The following is an 18,901-nucleotide window of genomic DNA, read 5'->3' on the forward strand; positions in this document are numbered from 1 at the left end:
TGGACTCTGCTTTTACTGCAGACTAATTGTCCAATGACCAAGCCACACACTCTCTGCTTATCCCATCATCATTACTGTGCTTCCGTGTCAGCTGGGCCCAAGAACCAATGTGTCTTCCAAGTATATATATTGAGAAAGTGATATGGGAGCTTGTGCCAGTGGTATTTCCAGACGGGCCATCTTACAGTCATTAGCCGTTAGTGTACCTCTGCCTCGGTAGGTGATGGATCACTCACTTCTGTCCAGAGCCCTGCCACAGACTGCCCGTCATACACAAGGGCTTAGATTGAAGAAGACAGCGCTGGGAGAGGAGCCTCTGATCACATTTCTCTACAATTATCTTTCAGAATTGCACTACGCAAGCAGAAAAAGGAAACACTACGGTCTGCGTGTGAAATTAATCACAAAGGGTCTCTTGCGGGAGACGGCCAGGCTCACAGCAATATTATAGTTGATGTAATCTAATGGATGGATGGACATTTTATTTTGGGTAAGAAACCGATGGGTGACACAGATGCTATAAGTCCTATGTTAGAGACTGCGTTTGTTGTGGACCCGGGGTGGTAACCGGAGTAGGCACCGGAACAGGTTTAAACTGAAAGGTGGGTTGTTTAATGTGAATGTTGGTAGACATGAACAATAAGATAAATTAAAGTCCATTAATAAACGAACATGTATATATGTGGCAGGAGGGAACTGTAGTGAGTGGGAATAAACAAATGTCCAGATCAGTGAAAGAGATAAATGAGGTGAATCCAGATAGACTGTAAGAGTGAAGTGGATATCCTGGTATGCTGAATGGTGGCTGAGAGGCATATCCGGAAATGCTGTGATAATGGCTGGAAGGGCAATCCGGTAATGTTGCGATGATGACTGAAAGGAGAATACGGTAATGCTGTGATGATGGCTGAAAGGAGAATACGGTAATGTTGCGATGATGACTGAAAGGAGAATACGGTAATGCTGTGATGATGACTGAAAGGAGAATACGGTAATGCTGTGATGATGACTGAAAGGAGAATACGGTAATGCTGTGATGATGGCTGAAAGGAGAATACAGTAATGCTGTGATGATGACTGAAAGGAGAATACGGTAATGCTGTGATGATGACTGAAAGGAGAATCCGGTAATGCTGTGATAATGGCTGCGCAGGCATGGGTTAACTGAGGAGCTAGGTTCAGGCAGGAGTGGGTCTGGTGGAAGGTTCAGGGCTGATCCCAGCGGAGAGCAAGACAAGGCAGAGCGGTGCAGGCTGCAGGGAGCCGCAGGCTGGCAAGGAGCTAGGGCAAGCACCGGAGCACAAGTCTAAGGTACAGGAGCGCAGAGAACTCTCTCACACAGATGACGCTGTGAACACATTGCACTGGCAACTACAGGGTACTCCAAACACCCTTAAGTACCCAGTAACGGAACGTGATAGGCCAGAGAGCAGGTGACCCACAGACAATTGGCCTGCTATGTCACATGGCCAAAGACAAGATGGTGGTGTCCAGACAGCCGTGACGCGGAGACGCCACTAGACTTACCCTTGCCAGGATGGCCCAATGCTGGCAAAGCTCTGCGTACACGCAATGCCAGTCTCCACACGCCAGACCCCCTGCCAGAAGGACCGCGCCACAGCGCCCTCACTGGTAAGGACCACAAACCTCCACGCCACAAAACCCTGGTCGTGACATCCTACTATTGTATATTACGAAACCTCTTCTCTATTGTAGAGTAACACATTTCCAGCTACTGATTGTACGTCCGCTCCTGCCCAATTATGCTGGAAAGGGTCTTGGAACCAGACGCTAAAGTTGATTTACTTGGAAAGGATATAGTGTAACATCTGTGAATATTTACGTAAAGGTTCTGTAAGTTAATAAACTTCTTGTGTGTCTGTCCATGACAAGTAGCCAAGTGCCAGTTACCATTATTAGCGATTTTAGGTTGTGTAATTTGCGAAAGAATTATACATAGGACGTCTGATGTGTTTAAAAATGGTTCCCAATAATCACAACTGCTCTTAAATATCATTACTACTGACAGGTATCCAGTAACCTTTACACAGATGTTTTACATATATCTTAGAACATATATAAAACAGTGGGGATACACACACAGACAGTTTATTGAGTGTGCTGACGTGATATCTCACACATTTTATTTAACCTAAATGTAATATGAAATGAATGATAAAATTAACACCATTTCTAAAGTTTATGTCGAAATAGTCTACAGTACACTGGTTGTAACTTTGTCAAAACATGGTCTGTTCTCATTTGTTCTTAATACTCTACTGCTATGTATCTATCTCGTTGACCAGACCAACACCTTCATCCTACGTAGAGAATGCCAAAATAATTATTACTTAAATAGTTCCTTTAATCATTGTGAGTTTGTATCACCAAAGAATTACACTGTCACGGCCATCAACGAGTACCTGCTATCCGATATGGCAAAAAACGGTACAGGTCAATGTACAGCACTAAGGCCCAGATTTATCTATGAGTGAGAATCTTGTTATCACTCATTGCTAATCTTAAATGGTGCTCCAACCAATCAGCTCCTGTCATTTTTCAAACACAGCCTGTAAACTGACAGTTAGGAGCTGACTGGTTGGAGCACCATTTAAGATTAGTAACGAGTAATAAAAAGTATATAAGTTTTTGATAAACCTATGAAAGACTCATTTGAAAGACTCATTTGTGGAATCCCAACCTTTCAGGAATAGCTCCTCACAAACTGACGTTGAAAGTTGGAGTCCCGGATACGTTGCAGCAGAACCTCAAAGTCCCCAACTCTGCAACGGATCTCGGCGCAAAGTGTGCAGCTCCAAACCCCACGTAATAGAGTGGATGTAGTCAGCATCCCGATGCTCAGGATTCTGACGGTCAGAATACCGGCTCGGGAATCCAGATGGTCATCAGAATACCGGCTCGGGAATCCAGATGGTCATCAGAATACCGGCTCAGGAATCCAGGTGGTCATCAGAATACCGGCTCGGGAATCCAGACGGTCATCAGAATACCGGCTCAGGAATCCAGATGGTCATCAGAACACCGGCTCAGGAATCCAGACGGTCATCAGAGTACCGGCTCAGGAATCCAGACGGTCATCAAAATACCGGCTCAGGAATCCCGGCGGTAAGTATTAGGCTTAGGGATTGGGTTTAGGGTTAGGCATTTGGGGAGGATAGTTGGATGAGGTCACTGAATCTTTTTCTAATACATATTAACTGTTATTTCAACTGGACAATAGACGGCAATATTGTGTGCAGTTACCTTAAATGAGCCAAAGCAGTACTGAATTTTCCGCATGTCAGCCCCTATGTCTAGGACACTTTCTGGATCCTGGTCATCAAGAAAATGGTTCACTTGGTCCTCGAGTCTGAAAAAAATAGAAATAAATAAATATTACACTATCATCCATACATTAACAATTGTATGTTTATCAGCTTAAAGTAACAATAAGAATGACAAAGAAACGAGACAACAGAATCCCTATGTGAAAACTACTTACTACCTAGTTCTTGTTGAAACCCTTCTCTCCTAACCTACCATCCGCAGGCCCCTATAGACGATAATCAGTATGAGGAAGCACCAAGGCGATGTTAGATGACAATCCTATGTGTGAATCCTATGGGTCAATAGCACGTGAAAACGGAATGTTTTAAACAAAAACATGATTTCTGCATGAGGTTGGTTTGGAAACCTGCGTCTTAGGCTATTTCCAGCTGCCATGCAGAAAATGTGATTTAATGCAAACCGCAGGTTAATAAATACTGTGGTTTGTGATTTATACCAGATCTGATTTATAAATTCTCTCTCATGTTTCTTTATCAGACAGGTGAAAGATGAGATCCGGAATGAACAACGTCAACTTGGAGGGTAGGAAACACAAACAGAGGCCTTGTCCCCTCAACACTCTCTCCCTAATCCTAAGTGCAGCCTAGGGGTGGAGTATACATCAGACGATATGTCCTCCGATACTGCTGATTGGCGCGACATATCGTCTGACGTGTACCTAGGATTGCGCGCTCCCGCCTGCCGACAACGGGGTCATCACATCTGCTGTACTTCACAGATGTGACGATGCGGCGGGCGATGGCATGCTCCTGGATGTGGCCGCTGAACTATATATCACGCTATATCATTCTGTGTGTACAGGTGACCAATCTTCACATCGGTTGTCCCGTCGGTCACGATCCACAATGTCAACATTTTGAATATTATATACAGTAGATGTCGATATTGTGGATGCTGACATGTCAACATTCTAAACATGTCAATATTCTGAATGTAGACATGTTGACTGGAACCCCTAGAAGCTCTCCAGCTCCAACATGTGTGCACCAGCAGTCATTGTAACTGAGCAGTACCCTTGTATAACTACAGCAGGCCTGGCCAACCTGTGGCTCTCCAACTGTTGTGAAACTACAAGTCCCAGCATTCCCTGTCACAGGTTTGCTATTAGGGAATGCAAAAACTGTGGCAGGGCATGCTGGGACTTGTAGTTTCACAACAGCTGGAGAGCCACAGGATGGCCAGGCCTGCACTAGAGGATGAGGCAAAGCCTCACTTCCGCATCACTAATACCTCTTATTGTCACAATGACGAGGCACCAAGTAACGCTGTTACTATACACAACTTTTCTCAATGGTGTCAGCACACAACTGAAGCTGGAACTGACCTGCAAAAGCCAAAGCCAGGGAGCGGAGATCTGCAGTAACATATCTGCATTTATTAATAGGAGTCATTGGGCCTGATTCAGAGGCGAACTCAAGGAAAACATTGGGCGCAAATGCCCAATGATTTACTTATGTACATGGGTCCGATACGCACTGCGAATGCGTTGCCGAAGGTTAATGCCATCGGATGCAGATCGGAACAAGATGGAGATCCATGCAGTTCCAATAGACTGTCGGAAGACGCGGCTCCACTGACACTGGCAGACAAATACCGTGGGACCTTCTGAGTAACCATAGGATTACCATGGAATATAGAACTCATGGAAGTATCCCATTATAAATAGTGGTGCAGAAGTAACTGCAAAAAGATACTCTAACCCAGGGGTCAGGGAACTTTTTCACCTTTTACCCCAAAACGCCGATGTTACCCCCTTGATTTGAAAGGAAGGAAATCATATAGTAGTGCCCCCATATAATGTCCCTGTAGTAGTGCCCCCATATAGTGCCCCTGTAGTAGTGCCCCCGTAGTAGTGTCCCCACCGAGTGGTAGTGCCCCCACTGAGTGTCCCTGTAGTAGTGCCCCCATATAATGCCCCTGTAGTAGTGCCCCCATATAGTGCCCCTGTGGAAGTGCCCCCATATAATGCCCCTGCAGTAGTGCCCCCATATAGTGCCCCTGTAGTAGTGCCCCCACCTAGTGCCCCTGTAGTAGTGCCCCCATATAATGCCCCTGTAGTAGAGCCCCATATAATGCCCCTGTAGTGCCGCTTGTACACAAAAAAAACACTTACCTTAATCCCCACTCCTTCATCCGCCGCCGTCCTGTCCGCCCGGCTGCTCCTCGGAACTATGGGAGAGATGTCATGACGTCTCTGCCATAGTGCGCATGGAGAGAGCCGGAAGCTGGAGTTCAGAAGAGAACTCCAGCCTCCGGCTAACGCGGCGCTGCAGGGAAGGAGCCGGGCGCCTGCTGGTAATAACATCTCAGAGGGCGTCTGGCTTAGAGCCTCCCTGCGGCACAGCCGGGCATGCATATGAATCCTTCTATATTATATATTATAGAATGATTCATATGCATGCCCGGCTGTCCGTCCATTACCCCCAGGAATTTCATTTTTACCCCATGTGGGGTAATTTACCCCTGTTCCCTGACCACTGCTCTAACCGATGACAACCAATCAAATTCTATTATTTGTTGCAATCTTTAAAATATGAACGCTAACACTTGATTGGTTGTTGTGGACTACACCATATTTTAGCCATGACCTTCCAGTTTCTTATGCTTCCTTATCCATGTATTATCCTTGTAATAGCAGGACCAGGAAACCTGGTTACTGACTGAAATACCATCCTCACAGAAGCATGGATAATTGTGCATAACAGGCTACAGAAGCCCACATAAGCCATAAGAAAATTTATGCTGAAAGGGACTGGCAGAGCCAAAGTCAGCAACACAAGTTACTGCTGCTTATGGGGTCCCCTGGGAAACGGACATTTTCCTGGAGCCAGGACTACAGGGGCGCAGCAGCTTGCTGGACTCTGAACACTGCGGTGCTGAGATGCCTATTGATTGATGGTTAGAAATAGCAGCCCCCTAAAGACCATGTGGAGATCTTGGACATGGATGGCTCTTTCCAAATGCCAAACTATAAAAAAAGGGTGTGAGGAGGCCAACAAAAGAATAAAATATGTATCACTAAACAAAGTTTTTATGGGGGGAAAAACACATTCTTTCCTTGTGAAGTAAAGAATTCTACTTTTCTGCTGCATGTTTTACAGAGATTTAGTACTAATTAGAATGACCGAGCTTCATCTTCATCTTGTCAGGCTGACCCAGTAAAGCACAAAACTTGGAAACACATTTAGACGGCAGAAAAAAAAAAAAAGAGGGAGAGGAAGCAGAGACCCATTTAACGCGTACCTGTCACAGTAGGAGCAGCCATTATGTAGGCTGAGCCAATATAGATCCTATCAATTCCCCAGAAATTCATGACATCACCAATGTGTGCCTCAATGATGTCACTAAAGCTGGGTACACACTGGAGCGATGTCAGGCCGATTTGCCGTTTAGTAACTCGAAATCACGTACATCGCTCAGTGTGTACAGGCGATTGCGCGGTCCCGCGGTTGCTAGCGACGGTCACTAGGTTTCATGCGCTAGCGACCTGTAGTAAGTTAATGAAGGACGGAACGGTGATCGTTCCGTCGTTCATTAACTCGCTTCAGTGTGTACGGGTAATCCCCGTTCAAGGTCATTAATTCCGATGTCGGAGCGAATGCCCATGGCTACAGTGTGTACCCAGCTTTATTCCTGTATAGAATTTGATTAAACCTGCTGTGGAGTGACATCCAATCACAGATCATTGTGAGAAGTATGTTTTATTTGCATTAAGTTAATCACAAAGTAATATCTAATGTTTAAACAAATCCTAATAGTCCAGTTTTACCGGACAGGTCCGAAACAGCAATCACTTATCGGCAATGGCCAGGCACCAAGAGAGAAACAGTAATTGGCAAAAAAATCATTCCAAGCATTAACTCCAAGTCTGACAGCCACCAGTCCAATCTTCTTCAATGCAGCCTCACCAGCACAGACAGACGACCATGTTACTTGACCTATCTGGGAAAACTTAACCTTTTCGAACATTAAGGGGTAGATGTATCAAAGCTTGAACAGAGAGTACCAACCAATCAGCTCCTGTCATGTTACAGGCTGGGATTGAAAACTGTCAGTTAGGAGCTGATTGGTTGGTACTTTATCTCTCTCCAAGCCTTGATACACCTCCCCCTATATCTGGTAAATGTTTAAGTATTGCCCAGAACTTACTATCAAGTTAGATACTCTGGATCACTATCTGGATGTTTCTTCCTTGCACAAGTAGCGAACACCCCTTTTCAAACGATTTAGTGAATGGTCATAACTTTGTAGTGTATGGCTAGCTCTCATTGATTTAAAGGCCTTCAGAACAGTTTTATCAGCAAGTGATATTCTTGTTATCACTTATTACTAATCTTAAATGGTGCTCCAACCAATCAGCTCCTGTCATGTGTTTGAAAAATGACAGTTAGGAGCCGATTGGTTGAAGCACCATTTGAGATTAGTAACGAGTGATAACAAGAATATCACTCTCTAATAAAGCTAGGTCTTATTATTATTATCATCATTTATTTATATGGTGCCACAAGTGTTCCGCAACGCCTTACAAAGTACAAGAACAAATAAGTTGACCAGTGACTTATGCTGGTGATGCACAGTGTAGTGGGACTGCCGATCCGTCAGCAGAAGACCTGGGGATGCGATGTACGACCCCACGGGAGCGCGATATCGTGCCCATACACTGCACGATACAGCACCTATATCGTGCCGATCAGTCGGATCGGCACGTATATCGTGCCGTGTATGGGGGCCTTTACAGTACAATACAGGACAAGGACATGGATAATATACATTGTTACATTAGTGACCAAAACACCCAGATAAGCAACAGAGCAAAGTAACCAAGTGTTAGGTGCCCTAGTGGGGAGTAAGAAGTAGATGAAAGTAGAGAAGGAGAAGCACAAGAGGGTAGAGGGACCTGCTCGTAGGAGCTTACATTCTTAGATGTTACAGCTCAGCAGTGAGTGTTATGTCCACGTCATTGTATTTATATTGATGTGATCCCTTTCTGGTGTATATGCCCAAAGTCCAGAGATAGCGGGAGGTATCAAATAATTTTGAATAGATTATTTAATGGTACAGTGTAGAAGTCCTTCATCACGTGAATTTCATCAGAGCTTAAAAAGTCTCGCCCCGAGATGAGGGAATATGGTAATCCTGGCACTTTTTCCACATTTTGTTATGTTACAGCCTTATTCCAAAATGGAATAATAAGAGATATGGTAAGAACTTACCCTTGTTATCTCTATTTCTACGAAGTCCATAGGGTTCCACAGGATACCTTGGGGTATAGGTGATGACGTCAGTCTTCAGGCACCACAGAGTTAAAGTTTTCAGCCTCCCAGGATGCATCTGGGTCCCTCTCCTATACCCCGCCCCCGGGCCAAGGCATCTCAGTTACGTCACAAGCCATAGGCCGGAGGAGGAGAAGAAAGAGAGAGAAGAAAAATCTGGACACTCACAAGAATCACATTCTCACCATAGGGAGACGGAAAAACCGGTAACCAGAATAAAGCCCATCTGCAGTACAGGTGCGACAGGGCGGGAGTCCTGTGGAACCCTATGGACTTCGTAGAAATAGAGATAACAAGGGTAAGTTCTTACCATATCTCTTATTTTCTACTGCAGGGTCCATAGGGTATCCACAGGATACCTTGGGGATGTCCCAAAGCAGTATCCTTTACGGGTGGGGACGCTCCTGTGCTGAGAGGAGAATCCGCCGCCCGAAGGAAGCATCCTGAGAGGCAAAGGTGTCAAAAGCGTAATACCTCACAAAGGTATGGACAGAAGACCACGTAGCAGCCTTGCAGATCTGAACTGCAGAGGCACCACGTCTAGCTGCCCACGAAGGACCCACAGACCTAGTGGAATGAGCCCTCACCGAGGAGGGAACTGGAAGACCTTCATGAAGATAAGCTTCTGAAATTGCCATACGAATCCAGCCTGCCAAAGTCTGCTTTGAAGCAGGCCAACCCTTTTTACGGAAGCCATAGAGGACAAACAAGGCGTCCGACTTTCTAAAAGAAGAAGTGCGGTCAACATAAATTCTCAATGCCCGCACAACATCCAAAGTGGCTTCAACCACTGAAAGTCCAGGTGAATTGAAAGCCGGCACAACAATTTCTTCATTGATGTGAAAACTGGATACCACTTTGGGAAGGAATCCCGAACGAGTGCGAAGCACCGCCCTATTCCTATGAAAAATCCGAAAAGGGGGTCTACAAGAGAGAGCCCCTAAATCCAGTGCCAGATTAAGGTCCAAATGGGCCTGGAGCTGAAATTTATGAAGGGCCTATTGTATGCTGCCGCAGGGGTGTGACCAGTGTAACAAGGGTGTGACTAACGATGTGGGGGGCGTGGCCAGTATATTGGGGAGCGGTCTAGCACCTACTTTCAACCACCCCAATGACCCTCCCCACTTCGCACACATATACATATATATATATATATATATATATATACACACACACATATATATTATACATATACACACACACATATATATATATATGTGCCCCCCCACATACATATTGGTAGGCCGATAGTAGTCACCTATCGCACTACCTTTGTGTAGGCACAGATGTAAGTATTGCTGCCTGTACTACACTACATTACCCACCACCCACTGAAATACCTTTCACCCATCAATCAATGCTATATACCGAACCTCTTACCCACTACCACTCATGGAGGCCATCTCTCAAACACTGAAGTACCCATCATTCACTATCGCTCACCGGCCCCATATTTCAACATCTGTGATCCCTCTCACCACCACTTCCTGACCCTAATGCTGACACACTGATATACCCCTCATAACAGATGCACAAATACCCCTCACTTACCATCATGCCCTGACCAGGTAACCGACGCACAAATACCCCTCACTCACATCATTCCCTGACCACACAACAGACACACAAATACCCCTCACTCACATCATTCCCTGACCACACAACAGACACACAAATACCCCTCACTCACATCATTCCCTGACCACACAACAGACACACAAATACCCCTCACTCACATCATTCCCTGACCGCACAACAGACACACAAATACCCCTCACTCACATCATTCCCTGACCACACAACAGACACACAAATACCCCTCACTCACATCATTCCCTGACCACATAACAGACACACAAATACCCCTCACTCACATCTCATCTGTATGTTCTGTGTTGTGTTGCCCCCTCATCTGTATGTTCTGTGTTGTGCTACCCCTCCTGTGTCCATTATTATGTACTCCCCCCTCCTCTGTGTCCATTGTTTTTCCCCCCCATGTGTACATTATTATGTCCCCCGTGTTCATTATTGTGTCCCTCACCCTTTGTGCCATCCCCCCTGTGTCCATTATTATGCCCTTAGTCTGTGTCCATTAATGTGTGCCATACCCCCTCTGTCTCTATTATTATGCCCCCCCGTGTCCATTATTATGATCCCCCTCTGTGTTATTATTCCCCCTTCTGTGTCCATTAGTATGTGCCACCCCCCTCTGTGTCCATTATTATGCCCCAAGTCAATGTCCATTAGTATGTGCCATACCCCATGTGTCCATTATTATATCCCCCTACTGTTATTTATTATTCCCCCCTCTGTGTACATTAGTATGTGCCATACCCCATATGTCCATTATTATGTCCCCCTACTGTTATTTATTATTCCCCCCTCTGTGTCCATTAGTATGTGCCATACCCCATGTGTCCATTATTATGTCCCCCTACTGTTATTTATTATTCCCCCCTCTGTGTACATTAGTATGTGCCATTCCTCCGTGTCCATTATTATGCCCCCCTACTGTTATTTATTATTCCCCCCTCTGTGTACATTAGTATGTGCCATTCCTCCGTGTCCATTATTATGCCCCCCTATGTGTCTATTATGTCCCCCTATCTGTGTGCATTATTATGTCCTTCCCCCTCTGTGTCAATTAGTATGCCCCACCCCCCTCTGTGTTCATTATGTTCCCCCGTGTTCTTTATTATGCCCCCAGTGTTCATTAGTATGTGCCGCACCCCCTCTGTATCCATTATTATGTGGGTGTCCCCTGTGTTCATTATTATGCCCCCCCTGTGTCTATTATTATACCCCCCATCTGTGTGCATTATTATGTCTTTCCCCCCTGTATCCATTATTATGTCTTCCCCCACTGTGTCCATTATTATACCCCCCATCCCCATTATTATGTTTCCCCCTCTATGTTAATCATGCCCTGCCTCTGTCCATTAGCATGTGCCACCCCCCTGTGTTCATTTTCAAGTGCCTACCCATATCCATTATTATGCCCCCTTCTGTGTTTATCATTATGTCCCCCCATCTGTCTGCATTATGTCCTTCCTCCCTCTGTATCCATTAGTATAAACCCCTCTTTGTGTCCATTATGGTGTTCATTCCCTGCACCCCTCTGCTTCCTCCCCTCCCCCTCACTCTGCACCCCCCTCCGTAGTTCACTTACCTTCTTCTCTCTTGTCTGTTCCTCTGCCTCGACCCCTCTTCCATGCTTGCACCTTCGGCTTCCACGGGTCTTCTCCCCACTGGCACTGCACTGACAGGAAGGTCAGGTGCTCTTGGTGTCAGGTCCGTCTCCTTATTCCGACAACCACCCACGAGAGCCCGGCGCGGCGGCGCCTATGTGACATCACGCGGCTAGACATCACATGGCAAAGAGGAGGAGCTGAGGCACACTACGCGGCGCAGGGAGGGCTTGTGAAGCAAAGCCTTCTACTGCGCCGCTCTATACATAATCAAGGCAGCCAGGACTAGGTTTTCCCAGATGGGGGGGAGGGTGGTGCGGACTGCAGGTAGTTGATGGGTGTGGGGTTTGTAAGGGCAGGACATCGGACGGCCACTTGTTCCAACAGGAAAAAAAAATTATTCCTGTCTCCAGCGGATCCTTCTTGGTGGTGTGGGCCTATTTTCATGGGAGGGCCTGGAGCTGCAGCTCCACCCGCCCCATTGTTAATCCGGCCCTGCCTAAATCAGACACACGTCTGGCCGAGGCAATGGCCAGGAGGAATATGGTTTTAGCTGTAAGCCATTTAAGGTCCACTGGCGGTCCCTGGAGAACTCTCAGGACCACAGCCAAATCCCAAGGTGCCACCGGTGGAACAAAAGGTGGCTGAATGCGAAGAACACCTTGCATAAAGGTGCGCACATCAGAGAGCGCAGCAATCCTACGATGAAACCAGACTGACAGAGCAGACACCTGCACTTTCAGAGAAGCCAGGCGAAGCCCATGATCCAGGCCAGCCTGTAGGAATGCCAACACCCTAGACAGGTGGAACTCCCTAGGAGAATACCCTCTAGGTCGACACCACCGGAAGAAAGTATGCCACACACAATGGTAGATTCTTGCCGAGGATGGTTTCCGAATTCTTTGCATGTTTTGCACCACAGAGCCGGAAAACCCTCTGGACCTTAACATGGCCGTCTCAACAGCCACGCCGTCAAAGACAGCCGAGTTAGGTCCGTGTGAAGACAAGGACCCTGTGACAGCAGATCCGGTCGTAGTGGTAACCTCAGAGGAACGTCTACTGACAGACTCTGAAGGTCGGAGAACCAGTGCCGTCTGGGCCACTCGGGAGCTATCAACAGTAGCGTACCTCCTTCTTGTTTGAATTTCCGGATTACCCGCGGAAGAAGGGAAAACAGAGGGAAGAGGTAGGCAAACTGGAATGTCCACTGGACGGACAGAGCATCTACCAGAGACGCCTTTTCGTCTCTTGTTCGATACCCGTACACCAGCAACTTGTTGTTGTGTCGGGACGCCATGAGGTCTATCTCTGGGAGACCCCACCTGTCCACCAGAAGCTGAAAGACCTCCTGGTGCAAAGACCACTCTCCCGGGTGCACGTCCTGCCTGCTGAGAAAATCCGCTTCCCAGTTGAGGACTCCCGGGATGAACACTGCTGATATTGCTGGGAGATTGCGCTCCGCCCAGACCAGAATGCGGGACACTTCTGCGAGTGCTGCCCGACTTCGGGTTCCTCCTTGCCAGTTTAAATAGGCCACTGTGGTGGTGTTGTCCGACTGGACCTGCACAGGGTGACCCCCATGTCGAATACCGACACCATTGAGCCCAACAACTTCATTGCCGAGTGTATCGACACTCGACGACACTGCAGACAACTGCGTACCCTCAACTGTAGAGCAAGGATTTTTTCCCTCCGTCACAAAGATCTGCTGCTGCCTCGTGTCCAATAAGGCCCCGAGGTGCAGGATCCTCTGAGACGGGATGAGAGTGGACGTCTGCCAGTTTATCAACCAGCCGTGACGGTGCAGTACCGCAATCGTCAGATCCAGATGGTGTAAAATTAGTTCTGGAGACCTCGCTATTAACAGGAGGTAGTCCAGATAAGGCAACAATCGGACTCCCTGCGTCCGCAGGTGAGCCGCCATGACCGCCATGACCTTGGTGAATACACGTGGAGGTGTCGCCAGGCCAAAAGGCAGCACCCGAAACTGGAAATGTTCGTTGCAGATTGCAAATCTGAGGAACTGTTGATGGCGCAAAAGAATAGGGACATGCAGGTAAACCTCCTGGATGTCCAATGACACCATGTAGTCCCCAGGTTCCAGTGCCAGAATAATGGACCGTAGGGTCTCCATCCAAAACCGAGGCACCCTCAAGGATTTGTTGAGGGCCTTGAGGTTGAGTATTGGACGGTAAGACCCATTCTGTTTCTGCACCAAAAATAGATTGGAATAGAAACCCTGGCCCCTCTGGGAGAATGGAACATGCACTATAACTCCACCCTGGAGCATAGTGTGCAAAACCTTCCGCAGTTCCGAGGCTTTGTTCCGGTCTAATGGAAGACCGGTGGTAAAGAACCGGGATGGAGGCCTGTGCCGGAAGGAGAGGGCATACCCGTGAGAGACCACCTCCTGAACCCAAGTGTCCGTCGTAGTTCTTGACCAACACTGGGCGAACTGAAGCAGGCGGCCCCCCCACTACAGGATCCCCCAAAGGGAGGCCTGGACCGTCAGGCCGCAGGTTTGTCCTCTGACCTAGGGGCCGGACGTCTGGTACTCCAGGCCTGTTTCCTGGGCTTGGACGATTTCTTGGTCCCAGCCTGTCATGGAAAGGACTGTGCTTTAGGCCTACCTTGGACCCTGTCAGGCCGAAAGGACGACATACCAGCACTTGAATGCATCGTAGCAGACGGGAGACATGCAGATTTTGCTGCTGCCAACGTAGCTACTATTTTGTCCAGATCTGGACCAAATAGGACCTCTCCATTGAAAGGCAGACCTTCTAATCCCTTTTTGGAATCAGCGCACGCCTTCCGAGAACGCAACCATAAGGTGCGACAAGCAGCCACAGCTGCAGAGGAAATCCTAGAGGTGAGCATACAAATATCTAAGGCTGCTTCATTGATGTAAATGGCCGAGTCTCTGAGAATGCCCACCAACTCGGCCTGTTCAGCCAAACAGTCAGAGTCCAAAGACGCCTCCAAACTACCCGCCCAGCGCTCCATAGCTCTGGCTACCCAACACACGGCCATAGCTGGTCTGGATGCTCTCCCTGCCAGGGAATAAACAGATTTGAGGCAGATCTCCACCCTGCGGTCTGTGACATCCTTCAAGGATGACATCGAAGGCATAGGCAACGTGGGACTTCTGACTAGGCGTGTGACATGTGAATCCACCTGCGGAGGGGATTCCCACTTAGAAAAATAATTGTCCGCAAACGGATAAGCCACGGCTAAGCACCTCTGGGGCTGATACCGTTTTCCTGGATTTTTCCACGCCTCCTCTAAATGATCCACTAATTGATCAGAAAGAGGGAACACCGTAGCCTCACCCTTAATATCCTTAAAAAAGGCATATTTGGATTTGGCCACCGGAGGATCCTCATCCTCAATAACTAAAGCCGTGCGGACTGCCCGAATAAGACCAGGGATATACACCTTGGACTTAACGTCCGGCTCTTTGGTACGGAGAGGTTCTTGGTCAGATAGATCCAGAATCTCCCCATCATCTGACGTCTCATCATCATCCTCATAAGGAACAGATAGAGACGCCACCGGCCGCTTATGAGACCGCAACACAGACTCCCCCTGTAAAACATCGGACAAATGCTGAACCGATGTAGTCAGAGTATTAACCCACGTAGGCTCCTGAGGAACCTGGTGAGGGGAATTGGGGAGACTGTGGGGTACCATCAGTTGTTTTGGGAAACCCTGCATGGGTGATGACACCACTGACTGCTGGGACAGACCCGTCTGGTTAAACATAGGTGGCGTAGCTAGCTGGCCCACAAGGGTTGTAAGCGCCTTAGCGAAAAAAGCCCAGGGAGGTTCCTGTACTGGAGCCGTGACCACATTTGGCCATGACAGTGCCAGGCACTGGCGACATAGCCCCTCCGCGTTACCCTCCCCCTCCGCTATCGGTACATAACATTTAGTACACATGAGCTGGAGAGGAAAATCAGTCTCAGACATGATGGGTAGTATGTGACACTCACACCTATACTATTGGTATAGTGTGAAAAACGCCCTGCACTCCGCGCACCGCAAGGGCTTTGAGCAGAGCAAGATCAGGGACAGTAATATGGCTGACTGTAGAAAGTGAAAGTACAGACAGCAGGCTAGCAGTTCAGTCACATACAATGCAGAAGAAACAAATCCCTGCACTATCAGCGCTGATCCTCAACTACTCAGACCCTCAGGCTGGTAGGACTCAGCGCTGCATACACTGGACCTCTGGCAAACGGAGGAGAGGTATGCTGGGCTACCCAGACCACGATGCCACCGCTCACAGGCTTCCAGCAGCGTTCACCATGCTGTAAAGATGGCCACCGAGGAGTAGAGAGGAAGGAGGCCGGCCTGGGGGAGGAGCGCTGACACACTATGGCCAGTCAGCCTAAGCAGAGAGGCTGTGTGCAGCGGGGGAGGCGCCGGCTGTGAGACAGGGAAAGCGCGCTCCCTGGCATGCATTTAACCCCTGGGATGCCGCAGCGCATGCCGCTCAGCAGCGGCCCACTGTCCCAGGGGGTAGTGGAAGCGCAGGTTGGTCGTCTGGCTCCACGCTGCAGCCAGTCCCCAGGGAGCCCCCTGCCTGGGGACTCAGGACCATGTGACCAGCGGGGACCCACCGCGGGAACCCGCTGCTTACCTGCATCCCCTTGGATCCGGCCATGGTCCAAAACATCTGGGGGCACCGCTAGCCGTGACCCCAGATGTTTACCAGCATCCCCAGACCAGTACCGGCTTTCTGGTACCGGCGGGGTGTAGGGGAGACGGCATGGACGTCAGTACTGACTGTCCATGCTGTACTCCCAGATGTGCAGTCATCGCTGCCTTTAAAACAAACTTATGGGGCTCTTCATAGCCCCCCTCTGCACAGTGCCTCCGACTCCGGCCAGGCACCGGCGAAAACTGAGATGCCTTGGCCCGGGGGCGGGGTATAGGAGAGGGACCCAGATGCATCCTGGGAGGCTGAAAACTTTAACTCTGTGGTGCCTGAAGATTGAAGTCATTACCTATACACCAAGGTATCCTGTGGATACCCTATGGACCCTGCAGTAGAAAAATTTATTTTTGTCCTCAAAATTCTACACACAATACCCCACAATGACAACGCGTAAAAAGTTTTTTTGCGATTTTTGCAAATTTAATTAAAAAAAAAAAAGAAATCACATGTACATAAGTATTCACAACCTTTGCTCAATACTTTGTTGATGCACCTTTGGCAGCAATTACAGCCTCAAGTCTTTTTGAATATAAATAAGTATTCACGACCTTTGCCATGATGCACTGTACGGGCTGCTACCTTCAACGTTTGTCCTAAGGAGGGGTTGCGTATGGGACACAGGCACTCGGAATCCTGATTGTCTGCATCCCAACAGCCTGGCTTGGATGCAGACACCTGTCGGTAAGTATCATAAGCTTCCCCCTAACCCTCTCTCTCTGCTGCCCAAACCTAACCCTCCCCCCTAGTGCCTAAACCTAACCCCCTCCCCTCGCGGCCTAAACCTAACCCACCCCTCTTAGTGCCTAACCCCTCCTACTTGTGCCTAACCCTAACCGTTAATCCTAACCCTACTACTTGCCGTTGGGATACCGGTGGTTGGGATTCTGACGGTATGCAGACGGGAAGCCGGCGGACCTAATCCCGACAGCCGGCTTCCCGACTGCTTTATCCCGGCGAGGGTTAAATGACAGGCCCGATCGAAGGGATGCCGGGCGCCGAGTGCGGACAGCCACGGGGGGGGGGGGGGGGAGGGGTTAGGTTTAGGGCTCCCGGGGGGGACTTAGGGTTAGGCAATCCCCCGTGGTGGTAAATCATACCGATTCCGACAAGTGTCGGGATTCCGGTGTCGGCATTCTAGACAACGGCAACCCGACGGTATTATAACTATATCCCATAAGAAGATTCTGTCATACATCCCAGTCGCCGACACCTTGCTGGGTGGTATGATGCAGTTTATTTCCTCGCACGCAGTGCTCACTGGAATAGCCAAGCACTTGGATATTATTGTGTAGCCTTTTACCATCTTATATTCTTAGAAATGTTATAAATCTGCATATAAATTGTGAGTTTGAAAATGTACGTTAAGATTCTTTTGGTTCACAATAAAATAATGTTTGGAACAATCTGTCATTTATAATACAGACTAACCTGTTGACTCCCTAAAAGGGAGTTGAATGGTTGAGTTGGCCACTGGGTTGGTGTGTGTCTATATATACACAGATAGGTTAGATATCAAGGATCCTATATCTTAAAAACTGAAGTCTTCCACAGGGTGTGTTGTGATCTTAATGAATTTTTGGAAGATATTAGATATTTGTAGCCTGGAATTGATATTAAGACTATAAATCTATTCCTGTTTATTATGGACATTTTCTTCCTCTTTGTTCTACGTTTTGGAGTCATTGGATATAAGTGGCATTTAGTTGTTTCGTTGTCATAGTCTGATGTATTTCGGATTACAATTCACTCAACAACATGGAAATCGTATTAATATTTTTGGAAAAATACTTTCTTAGATTATCTCGTCCCAACTATTAGCACTCATTCCCAAAATCAAATCCAAAACCTTCTGAATTTTGAGTCCAGTTTTTCCTTTATGTAATTTCCTAGAGAATATAACTTTAACAAAATGAAATAACTGCGACTACTCACAGGCTATTATTATTTTTTTTAATTTATTTTTGTTCTCTTTGATGACTGGCGCTTTCATGTCGCTTTTATGACACATATTCACGTTTATTTAATTTTTTCATATTACTTAATTTCACCATCTTTGTATTTTTTTTTTCCAATAGTTCCGTGGAGCGCTGTATATTTCCTCCATATTCTGTAAGCACTCAGCCCCTTTATTCTGAAAAGGCTGCTATAGCAGAGAACAAGTGCAGCACATGTGGAACAACTCCAGTCCTGCCAATGTCTCAGAAGATTTACGTCTATGTTTATGTTAATAGGAGCTCTTCTATACAGAGTATGGCGACTTGTATACCACTTTAGCCTTTATGGTTGTATAATTTACAGACTGCCTGAAACAGACAGTAAATCAGGTATATAAATGAATGAAGACTGCTGGGAACAGACCATACAATAGGTCT

General features: G+C 47.5%; 1 protein-coding gene across 2 annotated transcripts in view; it reads right to left on the reverse strand.

Annotated features, from left to right (window-relative positions):
* KIF6 (kinesin family member 6) overlaps positions 1-18,901 on the reverse strand; it is a 309,007-nt gene that overhangs the window by 161,452 nt on the left and 128,654 nt on the right. For both annotated transcript variants that reach the window (XM_088445329.1, XM_088445328.1), the window contains one exon: positions 3,265-3,370. In XM_088445329.1, the coding sequence (XP_088301455.1) occupies positions 3,265-3,370 (106 nt within the window). The remainder of the gene's footprint in view (positions 1-3,264; positions 3,371-18,901) is intronic.

Source organism: Taudactylus pleione, unplaced genomic scaffold (genome assembly GCF_031769625.1).
Source record: "Taudactylus pleione unplaced genomic scaffold, aTauple2 ptg000378l, whole genome shotgun sequence".
Taxonomy (NCBI): Eukaryota; Metazoa; Chordata; class Amphibia; order Anura; family Myobatrachidae; genus Taudactylus; species Taudactylus pleione.